Genomic DNA, 20,168 nt, shown 5'->3' with positions numbered 1-20,168 from the left:
CTCAGCCCCTCTTGGGGTGATTGCCCCCCCCCCCCCGGTTCTATTTTAGGGGATTTGCCTCCCCCAGCCCCATTTAAGGGGGGTTTGCCCCCCCCGGCGCTATTTTGGGGGGATTTGGGGTTTCTCAGGGCCTCCCCCAGCCCCATTTTAGGGGTGATCGGCCCCCCCCCCCCCCCCCCAGCCCCGTGGGTGGATTTTGGGCTCATTGAGCTCCAAGGGTGGGGGAGATTCGGGGACCCCCCCGGCCCTTTTGGGGTGACCCAGGGCCCAGGTCTAGGGGGGATTTGGGGTTTCCCCAACTTCAGGTTGGGTTGAACTGGGACTGCCCCCCCCTCCCCATTTTTGAGCTGATTTGAAGCCCCCCTCATCCCAGTTTTGGGCTCGCCGTCCCCCCCAGCCCCATTTCGGGGTTCAGCACCCCCCAGACCCTCTTTTGGGGCACAACCCCCCCTCAAACCCCATTTTAGGGTTCAAGAACCCCCCCCGGGGCCTCATTTTGGGGCACAACCCCTCCCCTCACCGCCTGCCCCCCATTTTGGGGTTCAGTCCTTCCCAGACCCCCCTTTTGGGGTTCTCAATCCCCCCACCCCCCTTTTGGGGGCTCCCCCTCTCCCTTCTCCCCCCATTTTGGGGTCTCACCCTCCTCCCTCCCCCCTTTTGGGGACGCCCCCCTCCCTTCACCCCCAGCCCCTCATTTTGGGGTCCCCCCCTGCTCTCACCCCCCTCTTTAACTGGGGGCTCCCCCTCTCCTTCTCCCACCCCCCAATTTGGGAGCCCCCCACCTCCTCCCTCCCCATTTTGGGGTTCAATCCCCCCTAGACCCCATTTGGGGGCTCTCACCCTCTCTCTTCACCCCCTCCCCTCATTTGGAGTCTCCCCCCCTCCTTTCAACCCCCCCCCCCTTTTTTGGGGGTCTCCCCCCCCCCACCTCCACCCCCTCATTTGGGAACCGCCCCCTTCATTTGGGGGCTCCCCCCCCCTCATTTGGGGACTCCCCCATCCCCTCCTCCATCCATTTCAGGGGTCCCCTTTCCCTCCCCACCCTCACCCCCCCAGTTTGGGGTTCCTCTCTCTTCTCCCCCCGCCAATTTGGGCGCTCTCCCCTCTCTTTCCACCCCCCCAATTTGGGGTTCCCCCCTCTTTTCACCCCCCCCGAATTTGGGGGTTCCCCCCTCTCCTTCCCCCCCCCAAATTCGGGGGCTGCCCCCTCTCTCCCCCTCCCCTCCATCTCCATCCGGGGGCTCCTCCCCCCATTTGGGGTCCCCCTCGCTGGGGTCCCCCCGGCGCTGCCGGATGGGGGGGGGTCGCTGAGGGGCCGATGGGGGGCCGGGGGGGCCCCGGGGCGCTGGGGGTGCTGGCGCTGGGGGCGCTGGGGGTGCTGGGGGTGCTGGGGGTGCTGGTGCCCCCCGCCCGCCCCGCCCGCGTCTCCTCCAGCCTCTCGACCACCCACCACGTGCACCACTTCCACGGGCGGCACGGCACGGCGCCCATCGCCATCAACCGCGCGCCCTTCCTCACCCGCGGCCACCACGGTGAGCCTTCCTCACCATCATCATCATCATCATCATCATCATCATCATCATCATCATCATCATCATCATCATCATCTTCACCTTCCTCATCATCCTTATCATCCTTATCATCCTCATCATCCTCCCCATCGCCATCAACCGCGCGCCCTTCCTCACCCGCGGCCACCACGGTGAGCCTTCCTCCTCACCCTCACCATCACCTTCATCATCATCATCATCATCAGCACCTTCCTCATCATCCTTATCATCCTTATCATCCTCCTCATCCTCCCCATCGCCATCAACCGCACGCCCTTCCTCACCCGCGGCCACCACGGTGAGCCTTCCTCACCATCATCATCATCATCATCTTCACCTTCCTCATCATCCTTATCATCCTTATCATCCTCCTCATCCTCCCCATTGCCTTCAACCGCGCGCCCTTCCTCACCCGCGGCCACCACGGTGAGCCTTCCTCACCATCATCATCATCATCATCATCATCATCATCATCATCATCATCATCATCATCATCTTCACCTTCCTCATCATCCTTATCATCCTTATCATCCTCCTCATCCTCCCCATTGCCTTCAACCGCGCGCCCTTCCTCACCCGCGGCCACCACGGTGAGCCCTCCTCACCCTCACCATCACCTTCATCATCATCATCATCATCATCATCTTCACCTTCCTCATCATCCTTATCATCCTTATCATCCTCCTCATCCTCCCCATCGCCATGAACCGCGCGCCCTTCCTCACCCGCAGCCACCACGGTGAGCCCTCCTCACCCTCACCATCATCATCCTCACCCTCATCATCACCTTCATCATCATCCTCATCATCATCCCCATCGCCATCAACCGCGTGCCTTTCCTCACCCGCGGCCACCACGGTGAGCCTTCCTCATCATCCTCACCATCATCATCATCATCATCATCTTCACCTTCATCATCATCCTCATCATCATCATCATCCTCATTCTCCTCATCCTCCCCATCGCCATCAACCGCGCGCCCTTCCTCACCCGCAGCCACCACGGTGAGCCTTCCTCATCATCATCATCACCTTCATCATCATCATCATCATCATCTTCATCCTCACCTTCCTTATCATCCTCACCTTCCTTATCATCACCTTCCTCATCATCTTCCTCATCCTCCCCATGGCCATCAACCGCACGCCCTTCCTCACCCGTGGCCACCACAATGAGCCTTCCTCATCATCATCATCATCATCACCTTCATCATCATCATCATCACCTTCATCATCATCATCATCTTCATCCTCACCTTCCTTATCATCCTCACCTTCCTTATCATCACCTTCCTCATCATCCTCCTCATCCTCCCCATCATCGTCAACCGTGCGCCCTTCCTCACCTGCGGCCAACATGGCGAGCCTTCATCGTCCCCGTCATCATCCTCACCATCATCCTCACCTTCCTTATCATTCTCAACATCCCCATCCTCATCCTCCTCATCCTCGCCTTCCTTATCCTCATCTTCACCTTCCTCATCATCCTCATCCTCATCCTTTTTTACCCCCCCATTGCCACCAACCACGTGCGCCATGGTGAGCCTTCATCGTCACCCACATCATTGTCCACATCATCCTCTTCATCCTCCTCATCATTCTCATCTTCATCCTCATCCCACTCACCATCATCCTCCTCATCCTCCCCATCGCCATCACCTGTGCGCCCTTCTTCACCCATGGGCACCACGATGAGCCTTCATCACCCTCGCCACCATCACCTTCATCCTCCTCCTCCTCCCCATGGCCATCCTCCGGCCCTTCCTCACCCACAGCCAGCTCAGTGAGCCTTCATCACCCTCCTCATCAGCCTTCATCCTCCTCCTCCTCACAGGGACCCCAAAACCCTCATCAGCATCATCAGCATCATCATCCTCTTCCTCAGCCTCAGGCTCCCTCAACTTCCTCTTCACCATGACAGGGACACAGATGGCCTTCCTCCCCCTCTTCCTCCTCCTTCTCCTTCACCTCCTCCTCCTCCTCCCCCTCTTTCCTCTTCCTCCTCCCCCTCCTCCTCCTCACTGCCTTGGGAAGGTGGGACAGCCTTCATCCTCCTCCTCCCCCTCCTCCTCCTCCTCCTCTTCCTCCTTCTCCTCCTCCTGTTTCTCACCCTCCTCCTCCTCCCCAGCTGCTCGCGGGTACTTCAGCCTGGCCTTCCTCCCCCTCCTCCTCCTCCTCCCCTGTCACCGCCTCTTCCTCCTCTTCCTCCTCCTCCTTGCTGCCTTGGGAACCTGGAACAGCCTTCCTCCCCCTCTTCCTCTTCCTCCTCCTCCTCCTCCTCTTCCTCCTGCCAGGCCCGGGTCAGGGTTTAGGGGGGCCCTGTGGGGTCTGTGCCCCCCCCATGTGTCCATGCTGTGTCACGCGTGGGTTTTGGGTGGTTTTGGGTGTTTTGCGATGGTTTTGGGGTGCGTTCAGGTGATTTTGAGGTGTTTGGGTGGTTTTGCCCTATTTTGGGGTGGTTTGGAGGTTTTTGGGTGTGTTTGGGTGTTTTGCGGTGGTTTCGGGTGTGTTTGGCGTTTTTTGGGGTGTGTTTGGCTGTTTTGGGGTGTGTTTGGCGTTTTTTGGGGTGTGTTTGGCTGTTTTGGGGTGTGTTTGGCTGGTTTTGGCTGGTTTTGGGGTGTTTTGGGCGGTTTTGTCTATTTTTCGATGTATTCTGGATGTATTTGTGCATCCTGAGCCCTCCTGCAAGGCCATGGAGGGAGGGGGGGCACAAGAGCGACCCCCAGACATTGGGGGGGGTCCTGATGGCCCCACAGCCCCTCCCCCAAATTCAGACGTTCTCCCCCCCCCCAGCTCTCAGACCCCTCCCCATTCCTCAGGGCCTCCCCTGGATGTCATGGACCCCCCAAATCCAGGGTTCCCCATAAACCCTGGGGTCCCCCCCCCCCAAAAAAAAATTCCAGTTCACCCCAAACTCCGAGGGTCCCTCCTGCAGTGCCCAAATTCCAGGGGGTCCCCCTGCACTCAGGGACCCCCAAATCCCCCAACCCCCTGAGCCCCCCTGCCCTGAGCTCCCCCCAGACCTGGCTCCCCCCAGCCCCCCCTTTTCTTTCCCCCATGACCCCCCCGTTTTTCTCTCTCCCCCCCCCCAGCGGGCACCACGTACATTTTCGGCAAGGGGGGGGCCCTGATCACCTACACGTGGCCCCCCAATGACCGGCCCAGCACCCGCGCTGACCGCCTGGCCCTGGGCTTCAGCACCCGGCAGCGCGACGCGGTGCTGCTGCGCGTGGAGAGCGCGGCCGGCCTCGGCGACTTCCTGCAGCTCCACATTGTAAGGGGGGCTCAGAAACTGGGGTACGGGGGTGCTGGGGGGGCTGGGAGGGGCTGGAGGTATAGAGGAGTTTAGGGGTCTGGGGGTGCCGGGGGTTTTAGGGGGGTCTGGGGGTGCTGCTGTGCATGGAGAGCATGGCCAGGCTTGGTGACTTCCAAAATTGAGGTCTGGGGGTGCTGGGAGGGTCTGGGAGGGTCTCCTCAGGGAATCTTGAGGAGATCTCCAGGGTTTTTTCCTGGACTTGGTGATTTCCTGCAGTTCTGCATCATAAATGAGGGGTTGGGGGGTTTCATGGGGGTCCTGGGGGGATTTAGGGGCTCTGGGGACTCCTGGTCAAGGCTGGGTTTGGTAACTTCCCTCAGCTCCACAGCATAAGAGGGGACAAATTTGGGGTGCAGGGGGCTTAATGGGGGTCCTGGGGGGCTCCAGGGCTTCCTGCTGGATTTGGTGACATCCTGGAGCTCCACGTGAAGTGAAAAGAAATGGGGGTCTGGGGGTCCTGTGGGGGTTTTGGGGGGGCTCTGTGGGTTCTTGTTAAAAGCCAGCTTTGGCGATTTCCTGCATCATAAAAGCGGCCAAAACTGGGGTGCGGGGGGGGGGGGCTGGGGGGAAGTGGGACAGGCACCCACCGGTGCCCCCGTGCCCACCCCGCAGGTGCAGGGGGCCGTGGGGGTCCTGTTCAACGTGGGCACCGAGGACATCGCGCTGGAGGAGCGGGGGGCGGCCGTCAGCGATGGGCGCTTCCACGTCGTCCGCTTCACGCGCAGCGGCGGCAACGCCACGCTCCAGGTGGACGGCGGCCCCCTGCACGAGCGCTACCCGCCAGGTACCCCCCGCCGCGCCCCGGGCACCCCAGGGCCCCTAGAGACACCCCCAGGTACGGCCCAGGTGTTCCCCAGGGCTCCTACAGACACTACAGGTGTTCCCCCAGGTACCCTCCAGGGCTCTTACAGACCCCACAGGTACCTCCCAGGTACCCCCAGGTACCCCCCAGGTACCCTCCAGGGCTCTTACAGACCCCACAGGTACCTCCCAGGTACCCCCAGGTACCCCCCAGGTACCCTCCAGGGCTCTTACAGACCCCACAGGTATGCCCCAGGTACCCCCAGGTGTGTTACAGATCCTACAGGTGTTCCCCAGGGCTCCTACAGGTACCTCCCAGGTACCCCCAGGTACCCCTTGGTCTCCTAGAGACCCCCCAGGTACCCCCAGGTACCACTCAGGGCTCCCCCAGACACCCAAGGGACACCCCAGGTGCTTGGGGACACCCCTATGGCATCTTGAGACACCACAGGGACACCCTGGGACACCCCAAGGCACCTCAGGGTGCTCAGGGACACCCCTGGGACACCCCTATGGCACCTGTAGGGACCCCAGGGCACCCCCAGAGCCCCTTCAAGCCCCCCATGGCACCTTCGGACACTCCAGGGTCACCCCAGGTGCTTGGGGACACCCCAGGGCCCCCCCTAACGAGGGCACTAACGAGGCAGCGCTAACGAGGGGTCCCACCCCCCCGCCCCTCCCCCGCTAATGCCCCCCTAAAGGCCACATAAACCCCCCGAGGGCCAACCCCACCCCCCCACCCCGGTGACACCGCGGCCAGGGCTGGGGACATCAGCAGGGGCGTCATGGCTGTGGGGACACCGATGGTCACACCGTGGTCACAGCGTGGTGGCACCACCGGTGACACCTGTGGTGGCACTAAAGGTGACGTGATGGTTGTGCCACCGTCCCACCATGGTGGCACAGGTGGTGACATCTTGATCCCATCATGGTTGACACTGATGGTGACGCCGATGGTGCCACCAGTGATGAGATCATGGTCACATCATGGTGACACTGATGGTGACACCAATGGTGCTACTAATGATGATACCACGGTCCCACCATGGTAACATTGATGGTGACACCAGTGGCAAGGTCACGATCCTACAGTGGTGACACCAATGATCCCACTAACAATGAGACCATGGTCCCACTATGGTGACATTGATGGTGACACCAATGGCCAGGCCAGTGCCATCATGGTGACACTGATGGTCACACCAATGGCAGGCCCACGGTCCCATAATGGTGACATTGATGGTGACACCAAGAGTGCCGCTAATGATGACACCATGGTCCCATCTTGGTGACACTAATGATGCCACTAATGATGAGGCCACAGTCCCACCATGGTGACGCTGATGGTGACACCAATGGCAAGGCCATGGTCCCACAGTGGTGACACCAACGATGCCACTTAGACCACGGTCCCATCATTGTGACACCAATGATGCCATTGGGACCACGGTCCCATCTTGGTGACACCAATGATGCCCTGAGACCACGTTCCCCTCTTGGTGACATTGATGGCGACACCAGCGATGACACTAACAGTGAGATCGTGGTCCCATCATGGTGACATCAATGACAAGGCCATAGTCCCACCATGGTGACACCAAGAGTGCCACTAACAATGAGACCATGGTCCCATCAGGGTGACATTGATGGTGACATCAAGAGTGCCACTAACTGGTCACTAACCGATGACACCATGGTGCCATCTTGGTGACACTAAAAATGTCACTGAGACCACGGTCCCATCTTGGTGACACCAACGATGCCATTGGGACCACGGTCCCATCATGGTGACATTGATGGTGACACCAAGAGTGCCACTAACTGGTCACTACCGATGACACCATGGTGCCATCTTGGTGACACTAAAAATGTCACTGAGACCACGGTCCCATCTTGGTGACACCAACGATGCCATTGGGACCACGGTCCCATCATGGTGACATTGATGGTGACACCAAGAGTGCCACTAACTGGTCATTAACTGATGACACCACGGTCCCATCTTAGTGACACCAATGATGCCACTGAGACCATTGTCCCATCTTGGTGGGATGCCATTGGGAACACAGTCCCATCATGGTGACATCAATGGTGACACCAACGATGCCACTGACAATGACACCACGGTCCCATCTTGGTGACACCAATGCCACTGACACCACGGTCCCATCTTGGTGACACCAACAATGCCACTGACACCACGGTCCCACCACAGCGCCGCCGCCGATGCCGCGGTGCCACCGTGCCATGACACGGTGACACGGCCGTGATGCCACCGCCGATGCCCCCGCCGGTGCCACCCCGTGCCGGTGTCCCCGTGCCCTGCCCCGTGTCCCCGTAACGCTCTTCTCCTCCCTCCGAAGGCAGCGGGGACAGCGAGCGGCTGGCGCTGGCGCGGCAGCGCATCCCCTTCCGCCTGGGGCGGGTGGTCGATGAGTGGCTGCTCGACAAAGGTAACGGCAGCGAGCGCCCCCCACACCTGGGCACCCCCCACACCTGGGCACCCCCCCACACCTGGGCGCTCCCCACACCTGGGCACACCCGCTTGTGGCCGGGACCCAGAGATTTTGGGGTCCCAGGTGTCTGGAAGCCACTGATTTGGGGAGTGTCTGGGATCCCCCAACACCTGGAGGCTCCCACACCTGGGCACCGCCACACCTGGGCACCCCAGAATGTGGGGACTCAGGTGGGCGGGGCCCACCTGTTTGGGGTCCCAGGTGTTCGGGGATCCCGGCATTTTGGACCCCGATATTTGGGGGTCGCAGCACCTGGGCCCCACAGGTGTCCAGGAGCCACGTCCCAGAGGACCCCGTTGTCCAGGGACCCCCCCAGGTGTTCGGGGAGGGAGCCCAGGTGTTGGGGGAGGGGCCAGCCCCTGCCCCGCCCCCTCATTACCTGGTTAAAGGGATGCTAACGCACCTAACGGCCCCCCTAAACCGCGCTGAGCCCAGAGCCCCCCTAAAGCCACATAAACCCGCTAAACCCCCTAACCCACACCTGCCCAGCACTGCCCGGGGCCGGGGCTGCGCCAGGTGTGCGCAGGACAGGCGTGCGCCAGGTGTGCACCACGGCTGGGGCGTGCTCCAGGTGTGCGCCAGGTGTGCACCAGGTGTGCGCAGGACAGGTGTGCACCAGGTGTGCGCCAGGTGTGCACCATAGCTGGGTCGAGCACCAGGTGTGTGCCGTGACTGGGATGTGCACCAGGTGTGCCCCAGGTGCGCACCAGGTGTGTGCCAGGTGTGCACAGGACAGGTGTGCATGAGGACAGGTGCGCACCAGAGCAGGTGTGTACCAGGTGTGCACCAGGTGTGCAGCAAGGCCAGGTGTGCGTGAGGAAGGTGCACAGGTGTGTCCGCCCTGCAGCCCCAGGTGTGCACAGGAGCCGCCCCAGCCTCGCACGCCCCGGCCCCGCCCAGGCAGGGCCCCTGCCCCTCCCCCCCGCCCCAAATGACCCAAAATTGGCCGAATTGAGCCCGAGCGGAGCCGGGGGCCGGGGGGGGCGTTGGGGTCCCTTTAACTGCCCGAGGGGGGAGGGGGGTGGGGGTGGAAGGGGGGGCGGGGCTGCTCCTCGTGCGAGGCACACCCAGGTGTGCCCAGGTGTGCGGTGCAGGGGATGGGGGACGGGGGACGGGGGTGGCAGGGAGGGGCAGTGTGGGGACGTGCCAGGTGTGGGGTAAGGCCATGCCAGGTGTGCCAGGTGTGGGGATAAGGCTGTGCCAGGTGTGGGGGGAGGCTGTGCCAGGTGTGCCAGCTGTGAGATAAGGCCATGCCAGGTGTGCCAGGTGTGGGGATAAGGCAGTGCCAGGTGTGCAGCTGCCGTGTCCATCCATGGGACAGTGTCAGGCTGAGCCAGGTGAGCCGGTACCTGGTGTTCCAGGTGTGCCAGGTGTGCAAGCCCCCCCTCTCCATCCATGGCGGGGGGGGTGTGTGAGTGTGGGGTGACAGTGTCAGGGTGATGGCATTGAGGTCACAGTGTTGGGGTGACATTGTTGGGGTAGCACAGGTGACCCAGGTGACACAGGTGCGCCGCTGCCAGGTGTGCCAGGTGTGCGAGCCCCCCCTCTCCCCCCCAGGCCGGCAGCTGACCATCTTCAACAGCCAGGCGCGCGTGCGGGTGGGGGGCCGGGACCGCGGCCGCCCCTTCCAGGGGCAGCTCTCGGGGCTCTACTACAACGGGCTGAAGCTGCTGGCGCTGGCGGCCGAGGGACACCCCCGCGTGCGGCTTGAGGGGGACCTGCGGCTCGTGGGGGACCCCCCCCCGCCCCCCGCGCCCCCCGGCGCCACCCCCGCGCCCCCCGACATGGCCACCACCATCATGGAGACCACCACCACCATGGCCACGACCACCACCCGCCGCGGGCGCTCGCCCACCCTGCGCGACACCGTCGCCCAGGTAAAGCGGGGAGGGGGCAAAATGGGGGGCTGGGGTCTGGGGAGGGGGTAGGGAGGGGGGTTTAGGGGAGGGGGGAGCAGTGGGACAGGTAAATGGGGAGTGGGGAATTGGGGGGGGGGGGCTATGGATTAAGGGAGGGTCCTACCAAGGTCAGGGTATGGGGGGTAAAGGGGGAAGGGTCTGCAGGGAATTTGGGGGAGGATGGGGGGTCCCAAGGGCTGGATGGGGGGCAGGGGCGCTGTGGGAGGGGCAGGTATGGGGAGACCCCAGAAAGGGGCTGGATCCCGCACACCTGGGTGCGCTCAGGTGACCCCTGACACCCCTCCCTGGATCCTGGGGGGGCTCTGGGGCGGTTTGGGGGTCCCCGGGCTGACCCCCTCCCCAATGTCCCCCCAGAACACGGACGATCTCCTGGTGGCCTCGGCCGAGTGTCCGAGCGATGACGAGGACCTGGAGGAGTGTGAGCCGGGCACAGGTGGGTGCTGCTCCGGGGCCCCGGGCACACGCGTGTGGCACGGCCTGGCACGCACGTGTGGCACGGCCGCAGAGCCCGGGGCTCTTCCCCAACCCCCCGGCGGGGCTGAGACCCCCACACAGGTGTCGGGGTGTGCACACGCACAGGTGTGGGAGGCTGGGGGTGTTGCACACGCGTGTGAGCAGGGAACGAGCCAGGCTGTTCACTGCAGGGAACACGCGGGTACGGGAGCTGCTCACACACCTGGACAGGTGCACACAGACACCTGGACAGGTGTGCACACACAGATACACACACACCTGGACAGGTGCACACAGACACCTGGACAGGTGTGCACACACAGATACACACACACCTGGACAGGTGCACACAGACACCTGGACAGGTGTGCACACACAGATACACACACACCTGGACAGGTGCACACGCACACACCTGGACAGGTGTGCACACACAGATACACACACACGTGGACAGGTGCACACGCACACACCTGGACAGGTGTGCACACACAGCTACACACACACGTGGACAGGTGTGCACACACCTGAACTATTCACACACATCTGCACAGGTGTGCACATACACACACACACACACACACACCTGCACAGGTGTAGACATGTGAACTGTGCACACACACCTGGACAGGAGCTGCTCACACACACACAGACACAGGTGTGCATACACACCTGAGCTCACATGCACCTGAGCTCACACGCACCTGAGCTCACACCTGCCCCACAAACTCAGCCCCCCCGCACACCAAGGTGCCCACCTTTGCACACTCAGGTGCCCCCCCTTTGCACACTCAGGTGCCTCCCTTTGCACATGCCCTCCCACCTGTGGCCCCGCCCCCCACCTGCACAGGTGTTCCCGCCCATTCCGAGCACACACCTGAGCCCAGGGGCTGTGCAAGCCCCGCCCCTACCTCCTGCTTCCCCTGACGGACGGACACTTGGACACTTGGACACTTGGACACTTGGACATTCGGACACTTGGACAGACAGGGAGGACCCCCCAGTCTGGGGTCAGCCCATGTGACACCTGCGCTGTCACACCTGCACTGTCACACCTGTGCTGCCACCAGGACCTCAGTGAGGACCCTCCCCCACCCCCAGTGTCACACAGTGACACCCCCTGGACACCCCCGGGTGTCACCTGGACACTGGAGACCCCCCCGGACACCTGGGGCCTCAGCTGGTACCCACAGGTGTCACCTGGACAGCCGGGTGTGTCCCACACAGGTGTCCCCAGGACACTCTGGTCCCCCAAAACCCCACTTGTGGGGGAGGGGTGGCAGCAGTCAGGGGAAGGGAGGAGGAGTGGGGGACAGACAGATGGACAGTGGACGGACAGTGGACAGACAATGGATGGACAATGGATGGACAATTGACCGTGGATGGATGATGGACAGTGGTCCGTGGATGGATAGGATGGACGGACGGATGGACGGACGGACGGACGGACGGACGGACGGACGGACGGATGGATGGATGGATGGATGGATGGACAGATGGATGGACGGATGGATGGGTTGAAGGATGGATGGACGGACAGGGGGACAGATGGATGGATGGACGGACACAGAGATGGATGGATGGGTTGAAGGATGGATGGATGGACAGCGGGGCAGATGGATGGACACATGGATGGATGGATGGATGGATGGATGGATGGATGGATGGATGGATGGATGGATGGATGGATGGACACATGGATGGACGGATGGATGGATGGATGGATGGATGGATGGATGGATGGATGGATGGATGGATGGATGGATGGATGGATGGATGGATGGACGGACACAAGGATGGATGGATGGACAGGGGGGCAGATGGATGGACACATGGATGGATGGATGGATGGATGGATGGATGGATGGATGGATGGATGGATGGATGGATGGATGGATGGATGGATGGATGGATGGTCACACAGATGGATAGATGGACATACAGATGGATGGACAGACACAAGGATGGATGGATGAGCAGATTTGATGTCAGATGCTGGATTTGAGTGTGGACAGACATGTGGCCAGGTGGCTGCAGGGGTGGATTTAGGGATGGATGGATGGATGGATGGATGGATGGATGGATGGATGGAATCAAAGACAGATGGACACATGGATCAGGATTGGATGGACACAGCTGGGTTTAGGGATGGCTGGATGGACTCAAGGATGGATTCAAGGATCCATGAATGGATTTAGGGGTGGACAGATGGTTCATGGATGGATGGATGGATGGACAGATGGATGGGTGGATGGATTCAAGGATGGACTCAGGGATCCATGGATGGATTTAGGGATGGACAGATGGTTCATGGACGGATGGATGGATGGATTCAAGGATGGATTCAGGAATCCATGGATGGATTTCGGGGTGACAGATGGTTCACAGATGGATGGACGGATGGATGGACGGATGGATCCGAGGCTGATGGTCAATGGCCGGTGGCTGATGGCCGGGGGCCGGTGGCCAGTGGTGGCCGGCGGTGGCCGGGGCCGGCCGGGGCCGGGCGCTGGCGCCGCAGGGGTGGCCGCGGCACCTTCTCACCGAGTGTCTCTTCTCTTCTTTTCTTTTTGTTCTTTTTTTCTCTTTTTTCTCTTTCTCTCGTTTTTTGTGTGCTTTCCCTTCCTTCCTGCAATTTCTTTTTCCTCCACGCTAAAATCACCCGGCCCCATCCCGCGATGTAAGTTGACGGCAGCGCCGCGGTTTGCTCTTAAAAAAAAAAAAAAAAAACAAAAAACCGAGAAAAAAAAAAAAGTAGAGGAATTAGCTAAAAACGCAAAAAAAAAAAAAAAAAAAAAAGAAATAAGTAACCTAGAGCGGAGCTGGCGCGGAGGCGGCCGGAGGCGGCGGGGGGGGGTCGGGGGGCGCAGCGGGGCGCGGCGGCGGGGGCTGACGGGGGTCTCCCCGTCCCCTTTCTGTCTCCGCAGGCGGGGAGCTGGTGCTGCCGGCGTCCCCGGGCCCCCCCGCGCCCCCCGCCGCCCCCCGCGCCCCCCCGGGCTGCGGCCCCGACTGCGACGAGCCCTCGGGCTTCGCCTCGGGGGAGGCGGCGGACCCCGACCCCGACCCCGGCCACGCTCCCGGCCCCGAGCAGCCGCCGGCCGACGACGAGGACTTCGCGGGGCTGGGGGGCGGGGGGAGCCCCGAGGCCGCCGCCCCCCCGGCGGCCACGGCCGCGCCCCGCGGCGCCGGGACCGAGCCCACGGTGGCGGGCGCGGCTCCGCCCGGGCTGGTGCCGGCGGGCGAGCGGCACCCGCGGGAGGGCGGCGCGGGCGGGGGGCGGCGCGGGGGGGGTTCGGCTCCTCCCGTGACCCGGCGCCCCCCCGTGCCCCCCACAGCCGCGCCCGGAGCGGTGGAGGTGGTGCGGGAGGCGGGCGGCACCACCGGCATGGTGGTGGGCATCGTGGCGGCCGCCGCGCTCTGCATCCTCATCCTCCTCTACGCCATGTACAAGTACCGCAACCGCGACGAGGGCTCCTACCAGGTGGACCAGAGCCGCCACTACATCGGGGCCGCCCCCGCCGCGCCCGGGGGGGGCCCGGGAGGGGCTCCCGGGGCCGCGTCCCCGACCCCGCCCGCCGGGACCCCCAAGGAGAAGGCGGCGGCCGCGCCCCCCAAGGCGCCGGGCAAAGGGCGGCGCAACAAGGACAAGGAGTATTACGTGTGAGGGGGGGGGGTCTCCACGCGTGTCCCCCGACCCCCCCCCGGCCCCCGCCGCCATCCCCGGGGGGATGTCACCTGCCCGCCCCCCCGACCCCGCCGCAGCGGGGGCGCCTCTGTGGTCTCTCTCTCTGTGTGTGTGTCCCCCCTCCCGCCCCCGACCCCGCCGCGGGAACCGGGGAGCGGCGCGCGTGGGGGGGGGCGCGGGGGGCGCGCGGGACCCCCCCCCTCCCTCCCGAGAGGGGCGCGGGAACCCCCCCCCTCAAACCGCTCCCCTTCCCAACCTCGGATCGGTTTTTTACCGCCCCCCCCCCCTCGCCCCCCTTCCCCGGGTATTTCTTTGGGTTTATTTTTTAATTTCGAGAGCCCCGATTGGCGTCGGGACCCTCCGGGGTCCTGCCGGGACCCCCCAAAAGCCGCCCCGAATCCCTCCGAGCCCCCCCGGGCCGCCCCCCCCGCCGCGCACAGAGGAATACACGGTTCTATACTTCGTACAGCGGCTCCGCCTCTTCCTGCGCCGCCCCCGGGACCCCCCGAATGCGCCGGGACCCCCCAACCTCCCCCCAGGGAGGGGTCCCAGTCCTCCCCTCCGCCAGGGGGCGCCTCCCCGCCTCTCCCGGGGCCCCGCCCTCACAATGACGTCATCCTGTCGGCCCCGCCCCCTCCGCCCACCCGTGGCGCTTCCGCCCCGCGCGCGGGACCGGCGCGAGGAGCGCGCGGAGCCGTGACCCCACGGTGACCCCACGGTGACCCCTCCGTGACCCCGCTCATGGACGGGGAGGGGGAGGCGGAGGGGGAGGGCGCGTCCGCCCCGCCGGGCGCCGCCGGTGAGGGGGCGGGGCCACGGGAGGGGGCGGGGCCGCGAGTCCGGGTATGGGCGTGGCCGTGGGACCCCCATGGGTGGGGGTCGTGGGGAGCTTTGGGGGCCGTGAGACCCCCGGGGCACCGTGGGACACTTTGGGGGGGGTGGTCTGGGGGAGGGCGTGGCCGTGGGACCCCCGTGCGTCCTTTGGGCGTGTCCCGGGGGTGTGTCAGTCTGGGGGGTGGGGGGTCCCGAGTGGGTTTGGGGTTCCCTGGGTGGGGGTCTCAAGGGCCTCGGCGCCCCCAGCCCTGCTGCACCTGCCGGACGGGTCGGGGCTGTGTCAGTGCGGCGGGGGTGCTTGTTGGGAGTTGTGGGGGTCCCGGGGGATGTGCGGGGGTCCCGGGGGATCCCGTGGGTTATGTGGGGGTCCCGACGGGGTCTGACGCCCCCCGGCGCCCCCAGCCCTGCTGTACCTGCCGGACGGGTCGGCGCTGCCGCTGCCGCTGGAGCCGCCCCCGGGCCCCACGGCCGCGGAGCTGCTGCGCCGCCTGCAGGGGGCGCTGCGCCTCCCGCCCGCCGCCGGCGACGCCCTCGCGCTGTGGTTGGGGTCGGAGCTGCTCGGTGAGGGGGGGACAGGGGGACATGGGGGGACATGGGGACATTGGGGGGCCAGGGGGACATGGGGGGACAGGGGGACATGGGGGGGCCAGGGGGACATGGGGGGACATGGGGACATGGAGGGATAGGGGGACATGGGGGAGAGGGGGACACATGGGGACATGGGGGGACACAGGGACATTGCGAGACACGGGGACATGAACATGGCGTGGTCACAGCTCGCGCTGTGGTTGGGGTTGGAACTGCTCGGTGAGGGGGGACAGAGGGACATTGGGGGCCCAGGGGGACATGAGGGGCCAGGGGACATGGGGGGACACGGGGACATTGCGGGGACAGGAGGACACAGAGGGGAAGTGGGACCATGGGGATATGGGGAGGTCGTGGGGTTGCAGCTCGGTTCTGAGCAGAGCTGCTCGCTGAGGAGGGGACATTGGAGGGTCCCATGAGGGACAGGGAGACGGGAGGATCCCTCTGGAGGATGGGGGGGGGGGGTCCCTATGCCCGCGAGGGTCCCTGTGGGGGTCTCTGGGGGTCCCCAGGTGGGTGCCAGCCCTGCGTCCCCCCCCAGAGGTGCAGCTGAAGCCGCGGCACCGACCCCTGCGCCTGGTCCGGCACTGGCCGGAGCTGCTGCTGCGCTTCAGCCTCGGCTCGCCCGCGGCCATCGCCCAAGGTGAGGGCTGGGGGGTCAGGGGAGGACCCTTTGGGGACGGGAGGGTCCCCTCGAGGGTCCCACTGACCCCCTGCCCCCCCAGATGAGCCGTGTCTGCAGCTACGCAGGAACGTGTTCTTCCCTAAGAGCCGTGAGCTGGAGGTGAGGGGGGACAGGGGGGTCCCCGGTGTGGGGGGATCTATGGCGGGGGACACGGGGGAGTTCAGGGAGGGGTCTGCGGTGGTTCAGGGGTCTCTCTGGGTGACCTGGGGGTGTCTGTGGCTCCCAGCTGCAGGAGGAGGAGCTGCTGCGGTTGCTCTATGAGGAGGCGCGGGAGCAGCTGAAGGGGGGGCGCTACCCCGTGGACCCCCCCGAGGCGGCCGAGCTGGGGGGGCTCAGCTGCCGCCTGCGCCTGGGGCCCTTCGAGCCCGACCGGCACACGGAGCTCAGCCTGCGGTCAGCACCGGCCGGACCCTGCCCATGGGACCCCCACCCATGGGAACCCCTGGCACTCCCTTTGGGTCCCCACCCAGGACCACCCCCGTGATCCCCCACCTGGGACGCGACCACCCACGGGATCCCCTCCACCTGGGACCCCCCACACCTGGGACCCACCCATGGGATCCCCTCCGGGACCTCCCCACCCCACGGGACCTCCATCCCCCGGCCACACGGTACCCCCTGACCCACATGTTCCGCCCGTGCCCCTCCCGGTCCCCTCCTGAGCCCCCGGTGTCCCCCCAGGCCGCTGCTGGGGGAGCTGCTGCCGCCGGGTCCTCCTGCCCGCTGGGGGGCGCTGTTCCGGCGCTCGCGGGAGCCGGGCCCCGCCCAGCGGCTGCTCGAGGCGTTCGCGCGTGCGCCGGGCCCCGAGGCGCCCCCTGCCGGATTGTACCGGGACTTCCTGCGCCGCTGCCACGCCCTGCCCGGCTACGGGTGAGGGGGGGGACCCCGATTAGAGACCCCCAGGGGACACCCCCCAGTTAGAGACCCCCAGAGGACATCCCAAATGAGACACATCAATGGGACACCCCCCATGGGACACCCCCCACTGATGCCCCCAAGACCCTCAGGGAACCTCACCAAGACCCCTGCCAGGGACCCCTGAAGATCCCAGGGACACCCCCAGATTGACGGGGACCCCCCCAGATCAGCAGGGAACCCCAAAAGAACCCCCCCTCCACCCGCCCTGCCCCCCAGAGACATCCAATGTGCCCCACAGACCCCCAGGGAGCTCTCCCAGGGACCCCCCCAATATCTGAGCCCCACAGACTCCCCCAGACCCACAGTGACCCCCCCCAGGACTCCTTCTAGACTCCCAAGTTCCTCCATATCCAGGCCCTCAGGTATCCCCCCCCAGCATCTTCACCCCAAACTGCACCTGGGGACCCCATGAATTTGGGGGGGACCCAGAATTTGGGGTTTGGGGGTGACCCAGGTATGTGTCCCCCCCCGCTCCAGGTGTGCCTTTTTCCCAGGAGCCATTGAGCGGCCGTCGGGGGGGCTGCTGGCCCGGGGGGGGTTGCGCCCCGTCAGCGTGGCCGTGGGGCTCGAGGGGGTCACCATCATTGACCCCCGCCAGAAGGTATTGGGGGGGTCTGGGGGGCGCAGGATGGGGCTCAGGGGGGCTCTGTGGGGGCAGGATGGGGGTCAGGGGGGCTCTGTGGGTGACCCCCCCCCCCGTGCACCCCCCAGCATGTGCTGCTTTCCCTGACGTACCCCGAGCTGTGCTGGGAGCTGGTGGGGGCCGTGGGGCAGGACGGGGACCCCGTGGGGCAGGAGGGGGACCCCACGGAGCCCCCCCAGCTGTGGTTGGAGTTCGATGGGGACCACGAGGGAGCCCCCGTGAACCGACTGCTGCGCGTGTTCTCCCCACAGGTGCGAGTGGGGGGCTCTGGGGAGGAATTTGGGGGGAGCAGGGGGAGGGTTTGGGAGTGCTTTAGGGGCAGCTGGGTGGGGTCCCTGGGGGATCAGTTTGGGGGTGTTTGGGGATCCTGGGAGGGTCGGTTTGGGGGTGTTGAGGGATAGTTTGGAGGCCCCAGGTGTGGGTTTGGGGGTCCTGAGATGATCCCAGGGGTGTGCTTGGGGTTCCCAAGGGGGTCGTGTTGGGGGTCCCGCGGGGGTTCTGGGGGTCCCCGGGGGGGGTTCCCAGAGGGGTTTGGGGTGCCTGGGGTGGGTTTGTGAGTCCCGGGGGGTCTCTAGGGGGGCATCCCGGGGGGGGGGGGAAGGTTGGGGGGTTCCCTGGCGGGTCCCGGGGGGTCTCGGTCTGGTGCTGACAGCGCCCCCAGGCGGAGCTGATGAGCGCCCTCATCGAGTGCTGCATCGAGCTGGGCGGGGCGGCCCCGCCCCCCGAGGAACAGGCCCCGCCCCCCGCTGGCGCTGCGGCCACGCCCCCCGAGGAGGCCGGCGCGCGTGGCGCCCCCTTGCGGCGGCAGGAGAGCGTGACACGGCCCCGCCTGCAGCGCCTCGCGACCATCGACTACGTGCGGGAGGGTGCGACAGGCGACAGCGGGACATGGGGGACAGCAGGGACTTGGGGGGCATTCGGGACATGGGGGACATCGGGGACATTGGGGACATCCGGGATATGGGGGGCATTCAGGACATGGAGGGCATTCGGGACATGGGGGACAGCGAGGACATCGGGGACATCTGAGACATGAGGGGCATTGGGACGGCAGGGACATGGGGGACAGCGGGGACATGGGGGGCGTTCGGAACTTTAGGGACATGGGGTACGTCCGGGACATGGGGGGGGGGACATGGGGGACAAAAGGGAACATGCTGGACATGGGGGACATGGAGACAAGGGGGTATCAGGGACATAGGGGACATCTGGAACATGGGGGACATCAAGAACAGTGGGGGGACATAGGGGGACATGGGGACACACACACATGGGGTGACGCCAGCTTCTGGGGGGGATAGGGGGCATAGAGTTGAGGAGGGGAACACAGGAGCTTCCAGGGGAAAGGGAGGGCAGTCACAGGGACATGGGAAACACAGGGGGGGGACAGGGACCTTGGGGGGAACCTGACAAGCAGGGGACACAGGGTACAGGGTGGTCTGAGGGAACATGGCAGGGAGGGAATTGGGACACTCGGGGGTGGCACAGGGGACCCCGAGGCGATTCCTGCCCTAAATCCCACCCCAATGTCCCCCCCCAGGGCAGGAGCTGCGGCGGGTGAAGCCCCCCCGGCGCTCGGCGTCCTTCTTCAGCCGGGGGGGGGCCGGGGGCGGCTCCTACACCCCCGTGGCGGGGGGCACAGGGGGGGCCGGCTCCGAGCAGGGCTGAGCCCCCCCCGAGCCCCCCAAACCCCTCCCAGTTCAGACTGGGAGCACTGGAAGCGCCCCCCCCCCCTTTGTACTCAACACCCGCCAATAAACTGCACTGCCCCCCCCCGCCCCCTCTCCCCAGGCAGGGTTTGGTGGAATCTGGGGCAAATCGGGATCGATTTGGGGCCAATCCAGAGCAGTTTGAGGCAGTTTGGTTCCAGTTTGGGGATGATTCTGGGTGGTTTGGGGCAGATCAAAACTGATTCAAGGTGGTTTGCAACCTATTTGGGGTGTTTGGGGTTGATTCGTGACAGGTTTGATCTAGTTTGGGATATTTGGAGCTGATTCTGGATCATGCAGAGCATTTTCCAGCCAGTTCCTGGGGGGTCTGGGGCTACTTTCAGTGGAGTTGGGACATTTTGGGGCCAGTTCTGGGGGGTTTGGGGCCTATTCCAGGCAGCTTGGGGTCCATTTAGGGGGGTTTGGGACAAGCTGCAGCGGTTTGGGGCCAATTCTGGGGGGTTTGTGGCCAACGTAGCCAAATGGCTGCCCCACGTGACAGCAGCGGCCATTTCGGGCTGGGGACTCAGGGACACGCGTGTGTCACACTTGTCA

The 20,168-nt window shown here is 64.7% G+C and overlaps 2 protein-coding genes across 14 annotated transcripts in view; both read left to right on the top strand.

The window, feature by feature from the left end:
* NRXN2 (neurexin 2) overlaps positions 1 to 14,300 on the top strand; it is a 43,389-nt gene extending 29,089 nt beyond the window's left edge. For 7 of the 13 annotated variants that reach the window (XM_066570302.1, XM_066570305.1, XM_066570303.1 and 4 more), the window contains 6 exons: positions 4,642 to 4,823; positions 5,478 to 5,649; positions 8,030 to 8,119; positions 9,740 to 10,059; positions 10,456 to 10,534; positions 13,890 to 14,300. In XM_066570302.1, the coding sequence (XP_066426399.1) occupies positions 4,642 to 4,823; positions 5,478 to 5,649; positions 8,030 to 8,119; positions 9,740 to 10,059; positions 10,456 to 10,534; positions 13,890 to 14,218 (1,172 nt within the window). In that variant the 3' untranslated portion in view covers positions 14,219 to 14,300. The remainder of the gene's footprint in view (positions 1 to 4,641; positions 4,824 to 5,477; positions 5,650 to 8,029; positions 8,120 to 9,739; positions 10,060 to 10,455; positions 10,535 to 13,889) is intronic. The other 6 variants (XM_066570312.1, XM_066570310.1, XM_066570311.1 and 3 more) reach the window with 1 other exon arrangement.
* A 587-nt stretch (positions 14,301 to 14,887) lies between these two features.
* FRMD8 (FERM domain containing 8) lies at positions 14,888 to 19,816 on the top strand. Its single transcript, XM_066570441.1, has 10 exons — positions 14,888 to 15,038; positions 15,476 to 15,634; positions 16,200 to 16,301; positions 16,384 to 16,442; positions 16,570 to 16,736; positions 17,025 to 17,213; positions 17,739 to 17,862; positions 17,973 to 18,155; positions 18,566 to 18,770; positions 19,445 to 19,816. The coding sequence occupies exons 1-10, from the start codon at positions 14,981 to 14,983 to the stop codon at positions 19,570 to 19,572; spliced, it is 1,374 nt and encodes a 457-aa protein (XP_066426538.1). The 5' UTR covers positions 14,888 to 14,980; the 3' UTR covers positions 19,573 to 19,816.
* Positions 19,817 to 20,168: the final 352 nt, after the last annotated feature.

The sequence above is a fragment of the Molothrus aeneus genome, unplaced genomic scaffold (genome assembly GCF_037042795.1).
Source record: "Molothrus aeneus isolate 106 unplaced genomic scaffold, BPBGC_Maene_1.0 scaffold_30, whole genome shotgun sequence".
NCBI lineage: Eukaryota > Metazoa > Chordata > Aves > Passeriformes > Icteridae > Molothrus > Molothrus aeneus.
Note: the sequence above shows the minus strand (reverse complement) of the source record. Positions and strands in the feature narration are given on the sequence as shown.

What these genes read in the sequence shown, in the direction of transcription:
- FRMD8 (XM_066570441.1), top strand. Translation starts at nt 14,981, where the DNA reads ATGGACGGGGAGGGGGAGGCGGAGGGGGAGGGCGCGTCCGCCCCGCCG. An exon ending in CTAAGAGCCGTGAGCTGGAG is followed by an intron (nt 16,443 to 16,569) that starts GTGAGGGGGGAC and finishes TGTGGCTCCCAG; the next exon opens with CTGCAGGAGGAGGAGCTGCT. An exon ending in TCATTGACCCCCGCCAGAAG is followed by an intron (nt 17,863 to 17,972) that starts GTATTGGGGGGG and finishes TGCACCCCCCAG; the next exon opens with CATGTGCTGCTTTCCCTGAC.